The sequence below is a fragment of the Sciurus carolinensis genome, chromosome 15 (assembly GCF_902686445.1).
Source record: "Sciurus carolinensis chromosome 15, mSciCar1.2, whole genome shotgun sequence".
In the NCBI taxonomy this organism is placed as follows: domain Eukaryota; kingdom Metazoa; phylum Chordata; class Mammalia; order Rodentia; family Sciuridae; genus Sciurus; species Sciurus carolinensis.
The window spans coordinates 56,448,402-56,464,223 of record NC_062227.1 but is presented as its reverse complement, the minus strand read 5'-3'; the positions used below and the strand labels follow the sequence as shown (position 1 = coordinate 56,464,223).

Below are 15,822 nucleotides of genomic sequence, written 5' to 3'. Positions count from 1 at the left end.
CTTGCAAATGTGACGGTGGTGGTGATGGTTGTGCAGTTGAGTGAATATACTGTCACTGTTGGTACGTTTCATGCTGTGTGTATTTTACTACAATTTAAAAAAAGTGACTGTGCTGGCTTTTAAATACATGTGCATGGTTGGAGAATCAGTCAAGAACAGTGACTGAGGAGAGGAGAGACTCCTGTCAGGTCCTGGGGTCTGCTGAGGGATAGGGTTGTTTCCATAGCACCCTGTGGTCTCCTGGGACCTGGAACCTGCCTCTTGTTTTACCTGAACAAGCAAGTGTCTCTCTGGGTTCCCCCCTCCTTTTTTCATGCAGATTGCAGAAATGAGAGACAGAAGGTTCCTTCCGGTTCCTTTCCCAAATCTGACCTTTCTGCTGGGGGAAGGGAGCACACTGGTTTCCTCTTGCCCAGCCACCCTGCCCTATCCTCTGGCCTGCCCAGCCCAGTAACAGTGAGGCCAGACGATGCAAGGGCTAGCTAGCTCCCAGAACCAGGTGACCCAGATCCTTCCTGGGCCACCAGAGCCCCTGGTGTGTGCGACATACCTGCTGTCTTCTGGAACAGGCGGGTGATTGGCCCGGGCGCTGGCCCTTTGCGGGAGCCTCGTGAGAATACTGTGAGTGCGGCCACCGGGAGGTCACCACTGGCCCTAGCATCTTTCTCGCTGGAGATTGAATGGCTGGCCCAGCTTCTGGCTGCCTGCCTACTGTCACACGGAGGCTTCCTCTCTGGGCTATTTTCAGCGGGGAGATATTATTAACTGCTGAGGCACAGTCCTCAATTTAGTGGCTAACACACCAAGAAAGCCACATTCACTTGGTCGTGGCCACTCTGCCCTCACTTGCCACCCCCCCTACCCCCAGCCCCTTCTGCGCCCCTCCCCGCCCCATGGGCTCAGCTTGGGGACCTCAGCCTTGGCCCAGGTCCTGTAGAAGCTGCCATTGTAGATCATGTCTGTTCTAGAATGAACCAGGCTTCCTCTTAGGTCCACTCTTAAAGGTGTAGAAAATGCTGTATTTATATTCTAAGATGGGAACAGGTTGTAACAGGGGTGGGAAAAGAGGACAGTTATTTAAAACACAGTGATAACTTTCACCTTGTAAGTTAACAGGAAATATTGGGACAAGACAGGAAATTGCATCATCCCTTTTTTGAGAAGAAGTCCAGAAAAAAGTTGTTCATGAAAGGTAGTGGCTGAGAGACGGCGGGCCTGGCTTCTTTTTTCCCTGCCCCCAACCCCTTCCCTTCCACTCCCACGAGAACTTTTAGGCCATTTTCTTTAAGAAAGAGGCTGTTTGAGAACTTTATGTTATTTTATTATTTAAAAAAATATTTTACCAGAAGGGTCACCTTCAGTTGAAATGTTAACTGCAGCTTTATTTCCCGGTTTACTAAAGAATCTTTCATTGACTTGTTCAGCTTCCTTCCCCAAATGGTGCGACCAAGCAGCTCTTGGCTGGAAGCTAATTTTGGTTTGGCTGCGCTGTCCTCAACACCCAGCCCCACCCAGTGTCATTAGCTCAGTTTTAACTTGCAAAAAAAAAAAACAAAAAACTTTTTTCCCTTTTTCTGGGGGGCGGTAGGCGTTTCCTCCTGCCCTCCACCTCCCCACCTGGCTGGCCTTCCCCTCACAGGGATGTCTGGCCCTGGGCAGCTGGGACCTCAGGGTTGCCCTCGGGTTTTTTTGTTTTCAAGCCACTGTGTTCACCCCCAGGAGTTCTTTAACGTTTTGGAGACTAGTTCCAGTCCTCTTGGGACAGTTGTGTCCAGGAACCAGGTCATGGGACCCAGCAGAGGTGTCCCCCAGTAGGAGAGCTGGTCCCAGCCCCACAGGTGAGGTGAACAAGAAGGTTCCGACATGCCTGCGTTCATCTCCGGTGTCCGCGTCTTCCCTGTTGTTCTCATGACGCAGGACGTGGGAAGCTGCCGCCCTGACTGGCATTGCTTAGGAACCATCCTCGGCATGGAGACCAGAAAGAAAGGGACGGTGTGTGGTGGGCCAGGCTGCTCTGTGCTCCTCGCCCCCACCTCCCAGCGTCTTTCCCTAGCGTGCTTTGTTTTGTTTTCATAACACAACACGAGCCCTGGGGTGTGTAAAAGCATTGTTGAACACCCCGTGAGGGTAACTTGTCCAAACAGAGCAGGACGCCAGAGCAGAATGCTGTGGGCAGGTGGCGTGCCCACAGAGGTTGCCGGGCTGGCGCCTGCCTTCAAACACCTCTTGGTGGCCTCTGACGTGGCTGGCTGGGCAGCAGTGTAGCCTCGGACGGGGACTTCTCTCTTCCCACCCTGGCGGGTTCCAGGAGAGGGCCTTGCCCTGCTGGCTGACCCTGCTTGGAAGGCATGTTCCCTCCTAGGTGGAGACACAGGTGCCAGGTGTAAAGCTGCTTTGGAAGAAGCTGCTGTGTCCCTGAGTTTCATTCATTTCACAGATATTTCTCTCTCGAGCTCCTGCTGTGTGCCAGCCTCTGGGCACTGAGGAGGATCCGTTGGGGTGATCGAGTGGCCCTGACAGAATCAGGTGGGGTGACAGAGTCAGTGAGTGCTGCAGGCAGGGGCAGAGGAGGAACCAGGCATGGGGGAGGGGGTGACATGCCAACCCACAGAGGTGCAGGGATGGGTCCTGGGGTGACTGTTGAGCAGTGTAGGCCGGGTTGACTTATTGGGATAAGCAGAGGGGTCCGTCTCTCCCACTTCTGGTTCAGCCCCCTGTCCCCTGCCCTCCTTCCTGGAGGCTGATGGAGGTGACCAGACAGCGACAGGCCTCTTAGTGGGATCACAGTGAGTGTTGTGGGAGGACATCTAGCAGGGCAGTACCCAGGGCCTTGGCAGCCATGGAGGAGCTGGGGTTTTCAGAGCCCAGGAGTTTGGCTTGCCCTTTGTAACGGCTTGACTTTCATGAGGACCCTTTCTGAAGAGAGGAAGTGAACTGAAACTCTTGCTTTTTAGTTTTAAATCTGAAGGTGAAGCCCATTGCTGAGGCCCAGTCCCATGCACAGGCCCAGCCTGGCCTGGGGTCTGTTGCGCAGAATTATCCGAGATGTGCTTACCAAGGTGTTTTTCGTTTTTACGCTCATCCTGCCTTGTCAGTTCCCCTGGGACCGACTGATGCTTCGGAGCTCCGTGGAGTCTGCTAATTGAATTACTGTGGTTGCTCTTCTGCGGAGCCCCACCGGGAAGAGGCTGGGTGAGCTGGTTTGGCTTAGTGAGGGCTTGATCGGGGCAGAAAGGGAAGAAGAGATTCCATCTCCCAAGTTCATCTTGAGTTGGGAGTTTCCGTCTTCGAGGACTCAGATGAGCAGGCCAGTGACGCTTGGTGGCTCCGCATTTGTTCATTTTGATAGTGCCTTTTTACTTTTTGATTTGAGACCCTCACTGGACGGAAGCAAAAACAGTATAGCACCAAGATGTAACTGTGCCGGTGGCACATTCCCCTGGCTGACATTTGAGTGGCTTCATGGGCCACGGGCGTGGGGGTTAGGCTGTTGTCCCTCTCCCCTCTCACCTGAGGGTTATCTGAGCTGCATAGTTTGGAAAGTGCATGGGGTCCTTGTCAGCCCGTGGCAGGCAGCCTGTTAGCCAGTCCTGTCCCTTCTCCTCATTAATCAGTAACCAAGAAGGACAAGCAGGTGGTTGAGGTCTGCTGTGCTCTGGGTGCCCTGCATACTTAGAGAGAGGTGGGCCCCATATTCAGCTCAGTGGGGTAACAGTGGAAACCCCGCTGGGGGTAGTTCCTGAAAGATTCAAAAGCTCCACCCCCCTTAGTGTTTGCAGGATGCCTGAGCCCTGGGAGGAAACTCTGAGAGAGTTACCTGGCCTGCCTGCCTGTGCTGAGGGTGGTGGACTCAGTTGCCACAGGGCCACCTGGGCTTAGCCATTTCTGTCTTCTGGTTCTCAGTTTTCTTATCTGCAAAATAAGGGGTTGGACTTGGTTCCAGATCCCTTGCTGTTCTGACATCTGGGGTGTGTGCTCTTAGGTTCTTGAATTTAAGGGAAGGTGGGAGTTGCTGAGGTGGTGGGGGTATGGAGTAGCTACCGACCTCTTTTATGCTAAAGTCAAAAAAGATGGTAATTCTTTGTTTCTTGACTTGCAAAGTCTTCCAGGTATGAATGAATGCTGAGAACTGCCCAGAAAGATGTAGATCACTTGCATTTGCATACATTTCCGGGGGGTGGGGGAGCTTGGCCTTACGGAAACCCACCCCCACCCAAGGAATCCCCAGCTCGGAAACCCTGCCTTCAGTGGGGCAGGTTTGTGGCAGCGCACCGAAGGACCTGGGGGGAGCAGCTTCCTCTTTTTTCTTTTGCCGTGCTGGGGATGGAACCCAGAACTCTCTCTGAGCTCCACCCTGCAGTCCTCGTCCTTTTCTTTTTTTAGGGTTGTAAAATACACAAAACAAAATTTACAGTATTGCCAATTTTTAAGCATATACCCCGGAGACAGCAGCCCTGGGGGGGGACTGCAGAAGTACCAGCCAGGTTGGAACCCACATCCTGTGAGGCTGGGACTACTCTGAATCACAGGCCACACACCACAGAAGGGCCAGCCATGTCTGTTGGACTCCAGGGCCTTGTGACGGTCACCCCTGCCCGGGAAAGCCTTTCATTGCTCTCCCATTGCCTTGGCCTCTAAACCCGGAGGGGAGGGGAGGTCTTCCCATGGGGCGTGGGGCTCAGGTCTGGGAGGTCCTGGGTGTGTTGGGGATGAAAGGGCTGAGATGGCTGTGCAGTGAGTGTGTCCGAGCCAGGAGATTAGATTACGGAGGCAGACAGAAGTAATGATTAACTTTTCCAGTCTGCGAGTCTCCGGCCGGGTTGTGTTGTTTTTCCCTGTAAGTACAGTGCGGCCCTGGTCTTGGGTTGTAAAGAAAGGAGGAAAGAGGGCTGGGAGTGAGCAGGAGAGGGAGGGAGGGAGGGAGCTGGAGAGGGAGGCTTTTCCATCAGATCCTGCATTGGAATTTATTGGCCGGAATGCAGTAAATATTCAAAATGCCATCCCATCCACCGGTTTTCATGATTGTTATGGAACAAGGGGGACGGGGGAGGGGAGGGATGAAAAGGACTTTTGTTTCTCACTGTATTTTTCCATGTCTTAGATGGTTTTCCTACCCTCTCGAAGAAGGAGTTAAGTCGGAGCTGTGTGGGGGATGGGGAGGGGGCAGGGCAGGGCCTGCTTTGGGGTCCTGGGACACCTTTCAGGGACTGGAGTCCCTGTAGCCAGAGCTTTATTAAAATGAGGCCCAGGGCCAAAGCAGCTTGGTTTTTGCATGCACAGAGTCCCTAGACCTGCAAACGCAAGCAAGTGAATGGTCCTGTTCCTCTGGGGATTTTGTTCTTTTGGAAAATTGGCTTGCTTGGCATCCATTTGTATTAAGATTTTCATGGAGAAATTGAGCTTTTGCATATAGAGCAAACATAGCTACACATGGTCAGTAAAAAGAAGAAAAGGAGAACTCTGATGGTTTGTGAGAAAGTCTTTTGTTGGCTTCTGTGTGTGTTTGTTCACTATGTGGTGCCGTTTGGGAATCCAGGTATGGAATTTGGGGAATCTTTAAGGTAGCATGTGGGTGAAGTCAGATTTTATTTGATTGTCCCTCTTGGACCCAGCTGGACTTTTTGTTGCATGGTGGTCCCACCTGGAGGTGACGGGGGTCATGCCCAGAGAAGGAAGGCAGGTCTGGGGGCTCTGTGTGTGCAAGTGTGTGAAACTCCCTTCTGAAGGGAGCCGCTGAGTTATTTGGGGGTCACGGTGGGAGCGTGGTGGTGCACTGTCGGAGGGAGATCTCTGAAATAGAACTTGAGAAGAAATTAGGCAGAATGCAACTAAACAAGAACCAGAGAGGCCCGTTTACTGTAAATATTATGAATGGAGTTGGCGGGATTGGGAGTCCCCACCCTTCCTCTGAGGCCTCTCAGAGCTGGGCAGAGCTGGCCTTCTGAAGGCACTGGCTGCAGGCAGCCGGGTACATGCTATAATTTGCATGGCTGAACACGCAGGGCCACAGGAAGCCGCGTCAGCCTGACTGGCGAGACAGACAGGAGCTTTTGATTCGTGTGGTTCCTCCTCTGCCCTGTGCTACCCGCAATTATACTCTCTGACGGCCAGATAGGCCAGATAGTGCCGAGGAGCCTCTGGGCTGGGGCTTCAGACTTGGACGCGTGGGGCTTGGGGTGGGACCAGTGTGGGAAGCATGGAGTACATTTTAGCTCTGGGAATTGAGTCTTCACCACGATCTGTTTGACTGGCACACTTAAACCAGTCTTCTAGACCAGCAGGAAGTGCCCAGTGTGTGAGCTCAGGAGAGTGTGCAGAGCGTGGTGAGGGGTGAGAAGCTTGAGGACACCAGGCCTGGGCAAACTTGGAAGTATGATGGTGGCAGAGGACCCTGGGCACTTGCCTTTTCCTGAGGGCAATGAGTGACAAGAAGGAAGAGAACTCAAGTTTGTAACTTTTTGAAATTAAAGAAACAAGGAAAAGAAAAACAGTTGGTTTAGAGAGGGACAGGGCAAAACCTGACTCCAACCTTCCTTCTCTTTTTGTTTGGTTTTATTGTTGCAAGATTAAATGCAAAAATGTATCCTGTTCCTCAAAGTGATTTTCTTCCTCTAGAAGGTAGTGAAAATGTATGGAGCCAGTGTTTGGTACTGATAAGTCACATTTGTGAATCACAGAGTTCACCCAGAGTCCATGAGGCTAGAGGGGGCTCATGGGCCATTTTGCTCCAGTCCCTTTGCTATTAAGGATGGATCAAACTGACTTGAGTGGGCAAACCCTTGGCCAGGGTCACAGGGCAACTTGCTGGCAAAAAAGCACTTCATTCCCTACTTCTTGCTGCAGGGGTGCTGGACCCCACACCCAGATTTTTCCCTGGAGCATTTGGAAGAGGAACATTGGGGATGGTGGCTTCAGTGGCCTTCCTACTGAAGACCACACTGAGCAACATCCAGGGCTTAATTCCCTGCTCTGTTCCTTGGCAAGTAACTTGTGCTTATTTCTCCTTTAAGGAAGAGTGGCGGACTGTGCCCAGGATATGGCTCAATGATGGAGACTCACTAGCATGTGCCAGTCCTTGGGTTCGATTCCCAGCACCCCTCCCCCCAAAAAAAAGGTGATACTGTGCAACCTTTGGAGGGCTGTTATGAGTCACTTGGGCAAGACCTCTGCTGAGTCCATGGCTTATTGAGGATCATCATTGGCCCAGGACTATTCTCCCAGCTGGGGACAAAGGGGACAATATATCATCAGCCTTTCCCAGCAGTTGGAGATGGGACCCAAGAGCTTGGACCAGTGTGTGTGGAGCACTCACTGTGAGATGAGCTGACCCCAACCAGTTTTATATCAGATTGTCACAGTAACCTTATCAGCCTGGCGCTAGGAGCCCCCATTTGAGGGTGAAGTTAATCGCCTACCAAGGTTCCATGGCAGGTAGATTTGAGCTGGGTGATCTTACTCCATAAGTTGGTCAGCTCATCTTTGGGATGGGCCATGGCTGGGAATCCTGAGTGTAGGGACTCGGCTGGTTGGGCCCAGAGACCCAAGAGAGCACCCTGCCTTTGAGGGAGACCCCATGGTACCCCCTGCCCACCCTCCAGCCCAGCCACCTCAGTGGAGATGATGCAAAAACACTGACACCGAGTTCACTTTCTTCCACCAGCCAGACTTCACTCTGAGGGCTGTGGTGAAGGAGCAGAGGGTGGTGGTGATGGGTTGGGGACCTTCTTCTCTCAGTTACAGAGTTAACCTGGTCCTTCGCCTCTTGGAATGACCTTCCAAGAGGGTCCTTGTTGCAGTGGTTTGGGGTGAGATGAGATTGGATGGATTGGTGCCAGGGCCCCCTTTATTCATCTCCGTCCTTCAGTAGGTTCAGAACAGCCAGCTTCCTGATCGGGTGAGGAACAGGGCGATGGTGCAGCTAACCTTTGAGATGTCTGGTGCAGAGGGAAGGACGGGACGGGGCAGCCGGTGGTGGCGCCTGGGTCCTGAGGAGGGAGGATCCTGGGCCTGCCATGGTCGGGGCGTGGTAATGTTTGCCTTCTGGGGTTGCCGGGTGTGAGCTTTGTGTCTACATTTCTGCCCTTCACCTGTCCCTGAGCAGCGTGGAGAGGCCCATGGGAGGCAGCGTTTCTGCCCAGGCTCCCTTCCTGCTTGGCAGCTCCATCCTTGGCATCTGCTCTGCCTCTGACCTCAGGGTCTACTTCCCAAGCTGGAGACCAGACATGGTACCACCGAGGCCCTGGGGTGGACCTCCCTTCACTTCCTCCTCATCTCCTCCCACCTTCAAATGAAATCTTTGCAAAGATGGTGGTCCTCAGTGACTTAAGATGTGGCCTTTGCAGTCTGGTCACCTGTGCTGTTGAGACCCAGGGTGTGTGAGTCCTTCATGAGCCGAGAGGGTCTGTTCTGCTCCTGACCAGCGTGGTTAGCCAAGTCCTTGGAAGAGCCAGGCATTCCTTGGGAAGTGGGCTCTCCCAGTGCAAGTGCCGGCGTGGGCCTTCCTTAAAGCAAAGATTGCTTTAAGGAAAACGAGGAAGGGGAGGGGAAAACACCTCAGTGGAATTTTAGGCAGATTCAGCATTTTTCTGGTGTTGCTCCAAAAATTCCCTCAACTGTAATAAAAAGAAAAAATTGTGAGCAGGCATCTGATTAGTGAGCTTTTTACAACACAGCTTTTCTTTTGGATGCTTTAAAATGAGCACATATAGTTTTAAAACAAGCCCCTGTACAGTTTTCTGGGGACGGGAAGAAGTTGAAAATACCGGAAGAGATCATAAAGCTGGGGAAATTAACGAGGGACTGGGTTTTGCCTTGGGAGGTGAAGCCACAGCAGAGGGGATGAGAAGCCGGAGTTGGGCTTTTAGGCTCTGGTCACACATCGTGGGAAGCCCCAGGAGCCAAGTGTCCACCCTGACCTTTGTGGGGAGACTCTTGTGGGCTGTGGGCCCAATTCAGGGAACCAGTCTATGACGATGATGCTGGGTGATTCCCAGAGATGAGTCCGGACGCTGGGGAATTCAGGGCAGAGGGGAAGGGGATGTCTGTACGGGCAGTGTGAGGTGATGCGCTGGGTCCCCAGAAGTTGTGATGTGAGCAGGAGGGTGTGTGCCTTTGCTGGCTGTTGCTGAATGAACGGGTTTGCTGCACAGCAAGCTTTTGTGCTCAGAAATGTTCTGGGCAGAGGGCACTAGAGCTGCCCTATTAGAGGTGGGAGTCTGCTGGAGGATAGTGAGGGATGGGGTGGGGAAGAGCAAGCAAGGGTCTCCCTGCAGCAGGTTGATGCACAAAGCTAGTTTTCAGAAACCTTGTTCACATCCAGGGACACCCACATGCTGCCGTTTATCTGGGCTGGGCCATTAACCTCAACAGAAGGTGGCTTTTTCCAAGGGCCGTCTGGCAGCAAAGTGTGGGTAGACTGGCTGCACAGATGAAAGAGAAACCTGGGCGCGCTTCCCCTCCCCCCGCGCCCTGCAAGCCTCAGGCCCCAGCTTCCTCTGCCCCCAGAGACCTGCCTGGCAGGCCAGGCCCCCAGCCCTTGTCCATTCTGCCAGCGGGCTTGGCATGGGGGGCAACTCAATCCTGGGCCCCTGCCCCACTCCCTTCTCCTCCCTGCTGGCCCAGGCCAGATTTCAGTGGGGCGGGCGCAGGAAACAAAGTGCTGTGAAGTTCCTCTGAGGGTCCCCTGAATCCAGCCCTGCCTCCCTTCCTGGCCAGGTTTGTCTGGAGTCTGGGATGAGCCAGGGTTTCAAAACACCCTGTCCCCTAAGTGACGTTGCGCGCCTCCCAGGGGATCCCTCGCCTTCCTGCACGCTGGTGTGCCAGGCGCTCGCCCTTCCGTGGTGTTACGGGCCTCTGGTGCAGCCTTCCTCGCCGAGCTCCCTCAGCAAGAAAGTTCAAAGATGCCAGCGCTCACGCGTTTATTAGCAGTTGATGGATACTTTGCAGAAACTAGTTCATGCCTGATGAGTCACCTTCTGCCCGGAGCCCTTGTCCCTCTCTTGTTTTTCCACATGTTCCCCTGTGTGTGTGTGTGTGTGCACGCGTGTGTGCTCACTAAGCACACTCATCCCATCCACTCAAGCACATAGTCTCGGACACACTTGAGCTGCACAGATACGTGGCAGTGGGCTGGGTGGGGAGCATGGCAGGCCCGTGCTGTGGTGGTGGTTTTCCGTGGGGTGGGGTGGGGAGAAAGCTTGGTCCTCCACTTCCCCTTTCTGTGTAGTTATTTGGGCACAGGGAGGTCATCTGGGGAGTCCGTAGGGCACAGCCACTCGGCTGTGTGTGTGTGGCTGCCTCCGTGAGTTGTATTGTGCACATTTGTACAGACTTACTCACGGGATACCTCCGTCCAAGACTGGCTGCTGCTTTAAAAAAAAAAGTCGTGGAGCTGAGTGGTTCCCAGGTCCTAACTTGCCTGAAAAGTTGGAATAGATTGGTGTGCTGAGCTGCACTGGGTTACCCAGCCTACCAGGGCAACAGGACATAAGGTCCTAGTCCACTACCTGCCCTGGATGGCACAGCCCCCATTATTGCTCTTTGGGCCCAGTTGCTCAGAAACCCAAAGGCCCCAACAAAGGGGATCTCGCACTCAGCTGCCACCTTTGGGGCCCCCTCACCTCCAGCTCTGGGCTTGCTTTTGCCTCTCATCCCCCTACCCCCTTTGCCTTTCCCCCTTTTTGTTAACAAATACAAGACTTCCGGTCTCCACCCTGCCACCACAAACCGCAGCGTTCCTGCAGCCTGGCTGGGCTGGGGGATTTATGGTCCCAGTCTGAGGCCTGCCTGCTGCTGGCTCTAGCTTAAGGAGGCATTGGGATGCCAGTGTGTGTGTGTGTGTGTGGGGGGGGGGTCCTTTCCCTGCACGTGACTCCCCCTTTAAAGCCCTCAGAGCTTCTGCTCAGGAACTCATCTCACCAGTCACCCCAGGCTCCTAGGCAGCCGGGGCGGGGCTTATAGAGAAGGGCTCCCAGAGGGACCTGGCATCCAGGTTGCAGTGCAGGGTCAACCTGGGAAGGCAGAGGGGCACCCCGAGGGGTGCCAGCAGAGAAGGGGCACTTCAGGGATGGTCACGCCCATTTTAGATGCCTCATCTCCTAACGGGGCAAGAGCAGACCTTGTTAAGGTAGGTGGTTCCTGCCCATTGCCTGTTGTAATTTTTTTTTAACCCTTGCATGTCGCCTTGCTGCTGACATGCTGAGAGCAGTTTTCCTATGAAGAAGATAGATGTTTTTGACCCGAACTGCCCTCATTTTTATTTTACTAGATTGGAGTCCCTTCTGACCAAAGCACTGATGTGAGAAGTGGTGACAGGCACAGAGACAGGAGAGTAGGTGGTCCTAGAGGCTGGGCTTGGCAGGCTTCTAAGTCTGGCTGGGTACTGACCCAGCTTTCCAGATCCTAGTTTTCTTATAGGGGAGTAAAGGGGCTGGAGGAGCTGCCTTCAGGGTTCCATCCTGTTGAAAGACATAATTCTAGGCCATCTCTGAGGTCTTTTCTAGCACAGACAGTGAGGACAGTGTTAACAAGGGGTCCCTGGCATCTGTGCATTGCAGGGGTGGAGCTGTGACCAGGTGGGCACAGGTGCTGATGTCCTGGTGGTGGAAGTGGAGGGAGTAAGCACCCCAGAGAGTCACGCATCTAAAGGACAGCAGGGCTCTTTCCTTGCTGAGTGGAGATGTCTGTGCTCTAGTAAAAGGCCTGTAGAAGTGTTTTTTATAATGAGGTGGGTGTGGCTGGCACCCCTATCTTAGCTGCAGCCAGTCCAGGACCATAGCACCCTCCCCCGGTCTTGTACTGAGAGATAAGCTACTTATGGGTGTCTGTCTGTCCGGATTCTAGAAGGAAAAGGAAACCGCCACTCTCCGTCACCACCAACGGTGTCCGCTCTTTTGTTTTGCAGATTCCCAACTTCTTCTGGAGCCTGGGGATCGGTCACACTGGTGCGTGGTGGCATACTGGGAGGAGAAGACGAGAGTGGGGAGGCTCTACTGTGTCCAGGAGCCTTCCCTGGATATCTTCTATGATCTACCTCAGGGGAATGGCTTTTGCCTCGGACAGCTCAATTCGGACAACAAGAGTCAGCTGGTGCAGAAAGTGCGGAGCAAAATCGGCTGCGGCATCCAGCTGACTCGGGAAGTGGATGGCGTGTGGGTGTACAACCGCAGCAGTTACCCCATCTTCATCAAGTCCGCCACACTGGACAACCCGGACTCCAGGACGCTGCTGGTGCACAAGGTGTTCCCCGGATTCTCCATCAAGGCTTTCGACTACGAGAAGGCGTACAGCCTGCAGCGGCCCAATGACCACGAGTTCATGCAGCAGCCGTGGACGGGCTTCACCGTGCAGATCAGCTTCGTGAAGGGCTGGGGCCAGTGCTACACCCGCCAGTTCATCAGCAGCTGCCCGTGCTGGCTGGAGGTCATCTTCAACAGCCGGTAGCCGCTGGGGAGAGGACGGAGGTGGAGGTGGAGGTGGGAGAGGGCGAGCGGAGCCGGGCAGGCCACCGTTCAAACTACTTTGCTGCTAATCTTTTCCTCCGAGTGCTTGCTTTTCATGCAAACTCTTTGGTCATTTCTTTTTGTTCTTCTTGTTGGGGTTTTTTGTTGTTGGTTTTTTTCTTGTCAATCTTATTTGTGTTTTCTTTTGTTTTGTTCTTCGAGAAATAGCTTATGAAAAGATTTGTTGGGTTTTTATTTTATTTTATTTTTTTAATTTTTTCGAAGGGGCGGGTGTGGTTGGCAGGACATCCCTATGGGAAGAAAGGAAGCAAGTCAGAGCCCCGCCAAACACAGCGTATGAATGGGGAGCGCCCCTCCACGTTTGGGTCAGCATTTCATTTGTCACGAGTGTGTGTGCGCGCGTGCAAGCCTCTGTGTGCATGGGTGCGTGTGAACAGATGAGGGAAACAAGTACTCTGTGTTCCTTATGGATGTCCCCGGTGGAGATGTTTGCGGTTCCCAGTTGTGTGTCTCTCATGCCCTTTGGACATGCTCAGTGAGACAGAGGCTGAACCTGGGCAGACTGGGGGCAGAGGCCCAGCAGCTGCCAGAAGCGAGGTTCTACCCAGCCTGGGAAGCCCCCTCCCCGCCTCCCCCCTTTAGGACACGGGCCTATCCACAGGCTTCTGAGAAGCCAGCCTGCTAGAGGCTGAACCAGAACCAATTGCTTCCCCCTCGCCTCACTCCCCTCCCGCCACCCTGCTGCCACTCTAGTGTCTGTCTGTTTTGGCCATCTGCTCCTGGATCTCTCTACGATGGGCTTCCTCAGGGCTGCTCACCTGCTGCCCTCTGGCCCTCCAGCCTCTCCCCCGCCCTGGTTTCATCAGGTTTCTTCCAGACTTAAAGCCAGCTCAGCACTTTCCTCCCCTCCCTGAGCTCTGCTGTTAGGCCAGCGCCGGGGCATCCCCGGGAGGGACCTGCTTGTGGCTCCCTTCCCTCCAAGAAGGATCTGGTCCATCATAACCCAAGGTACCACCCTAGCTGACACCTAACCTCCTCTCATTTCTTCTACAACTCATACGCTCGTATGATACTTTGACACTGTTCTTAGCTCAATGAGCATGTTTAGACTTTAACATAAGCTATTTTTCTAACTACAAAGGTTTAAATGAACAAGAGAAGCATTCTCATTGGAAATTTAGCATTGTAGTGCTTTGAGAGAGAAAGGACTCCTGGAAAAAAAAAACAAAACCTGAGATTTATTAAAGAAAAAAATGTATTTTATGTTATATATAAATATATTATTACTTGTAAATATAAAGACGTTTTATAAGCATCATTATTTATGTATTGTGCAATGTGTATAAACAAGAAAAATAAAGAAAAGATGCACTTTGCTTTAATATAAATGCAAATAACAAATGCCAAATTAAAAACGATAAACACAAGATTGGTGTTTTTTCTATGGGTGTTATCACCTAGCTGAATGTTTTTCTAAAGGAGTTTATGTTCCATTAAACAATTTTTAAAATGTATACTTGATTCTATGTCCTCAGCTCCTTTTTTTTTTTTTTTTCTGCTTGGAGGGGAGGGAGGAGGAGGGTTTAGTGCTCAGCCCAGTGAGGATGGGGGTGGGGAGGGGGGTGGGCACCACACAGAAGAGATACCTGGAGATCTCTGGCCTGGAAATGGCTCCTCCCTGATGTCAGAGAGACCTGCAGTGACCCAGACGCCCTCCTCTTGCTGGGCTGCGACCCCAGGGCAAAGCTCATCCTGTGTCTCTAGTTTGTAAGTGGAGACAGCCTAAAGGAGCCCTGTGGCTGATCTTTCAAGGCTTATGGAATTGAGAGAGAGGAATGTCACCTGGGAAAGGTACAACCCCGAGGTCCAGGGCCCATTGGATTCCGGCTAACTCTTACTCGGCTTTAATCCTGAACTTATAGCTTTCCCAGAGGCGGGTGCCCTGCAGCTGCGGCCCTGGAGGGGTGATGGGGTTGAGAGACTAGGATGCCTCCTTGTCCCTCCTAGATACTGTACCAGGCATTCAGTGTCAAGTCCCACTCCACATCTCCCTGTCTGCTTAAACTTTGGTGGCAGTTCACTCCCCTGAGCCCAGCCTAGGGGGCTCTTGCTTGTCCAGGTGCCGCCTCAGTGCTGTTCCCCAGGACCCGGAATTTCTGCCATTTCTGCTGACTGATCTGAGCTGGGCTTCAGATCCAGGGAATCTTGTACCAGAGATGGGTCAACGGAGGGCTCTGCAGGTGTCTGTGTAGGGGATCTCGAACTCTAGGTGAAGAAAGGAGCCCCTCTGAAGTGAGGATTGACTTCAGATACCAGTGAGTGGTGGCGCACACGATCTCCGTGGCTCAGGAGGCTGAGGCAGGAAGATGGCAAGTTCAATGCGACCTCAGCGACTTAGGGAGACCCTGTCTCAAAAAAGGCTGGGGATGTGGCTCAGTGGTTTAATCCCTGGTACACAACAAAGTGCAAAAAAAAAAAAAAAAAAAAAAAAAAAAAAAACCGATACCACAGACCAGAACAATTCCAAAACCCTTCTTGGAAGGCCAATACAGAGCTGCCAACTTTTTTGTTTTGCCAAATTGTGACACAAAGCACCACAGCCAATAGCACCACCATTTCATTCGAGGGAATTATAATGCAATTGTGTAGCAAGAAATATGAATGTGTGTTGATTTATGCTCCAGAGCATTAATGCCAAATGGCCATCTGGCCAGCTTATTCACATGGGATGCTAAGGAACTCACTACCTCTCCACTCCAAGCAGCTTGTTTGCTTTTTTATCATTTGAACTGGAACTTCTCTCTATTCTAGCTCCATGACCCAGCATCAGTATAAAATCCCATCTCTGGAAAACACCCAAGGAAGGTTCTAATTAACTCCAGGGCGGTAGTGGGGAGAAGGGGTGGGGATGAAACGTGTTAACATCAAGGAGCTGTGGACGCCACTGTAGTTTGCACTAACTTGCATCGGCATGCCAGAAAGTTCTCCAATAGTAATAATAGTTACCATGTATTGATTGCCTCCCTCGGTACCAGCATGAAGCTAACCATTTGGGAGAATCACCATTTAATCCTCTCTCAAAATTGGAGGTTTTGAAAGGCCAAATGACTTCCCCAAGATCACACAGCCGAGAAGGAAGTGGGAGAGAGATCAGGAACCTCCCTTCGCCTCCCACCGTGATGTCTGGTGGAATCCCATGTGGTCCCTGGGGAAACTGCAGGAGACAGGCACCTCTCTTCCACCAACTCCACGCCTAGAGCAGGGTCTCTCGATTGGGGAGGCACAAGCTGTGGCCTCTAGAAGGCTGGAATTGGGGTGTGGGCCTGAGGATTCTGGTGGGGTGACACTGGGTGGGTGGGCA

The 15,822-nt window shown here is 52.6% G+C and overlaps 1 protein-coding gene across 3 annotated transcripts in view; it reads left to right on the top strand.

Annotated features, from left to right (window-relative positions):
* Positions 1 to 13,750, top strand: part of Smad7 (SMAD family member 7) — a 28,076-nt gene extending 14,326 nt beyond the window's left edge. For all 3 annotated transcript variants that reach the window (XM_047526743.1, XM_047526742.1, XM_047526741.1), the window contains one exon: positions 11,903 to 13,750. In XM_047526743.1, coding sequence (XP_047382699.1) covers positions 11,903 to 12,441 — 539 coding nt within the window. In that variant the 3' untranslated portion in view covers positions 12,442 to 13,750. The remainder of the gene's footprint in view (positions 1 to 11,902) is intronic.
* Positions 13,751 to 15,822: the final 2,072 nt, after the last annotated feature.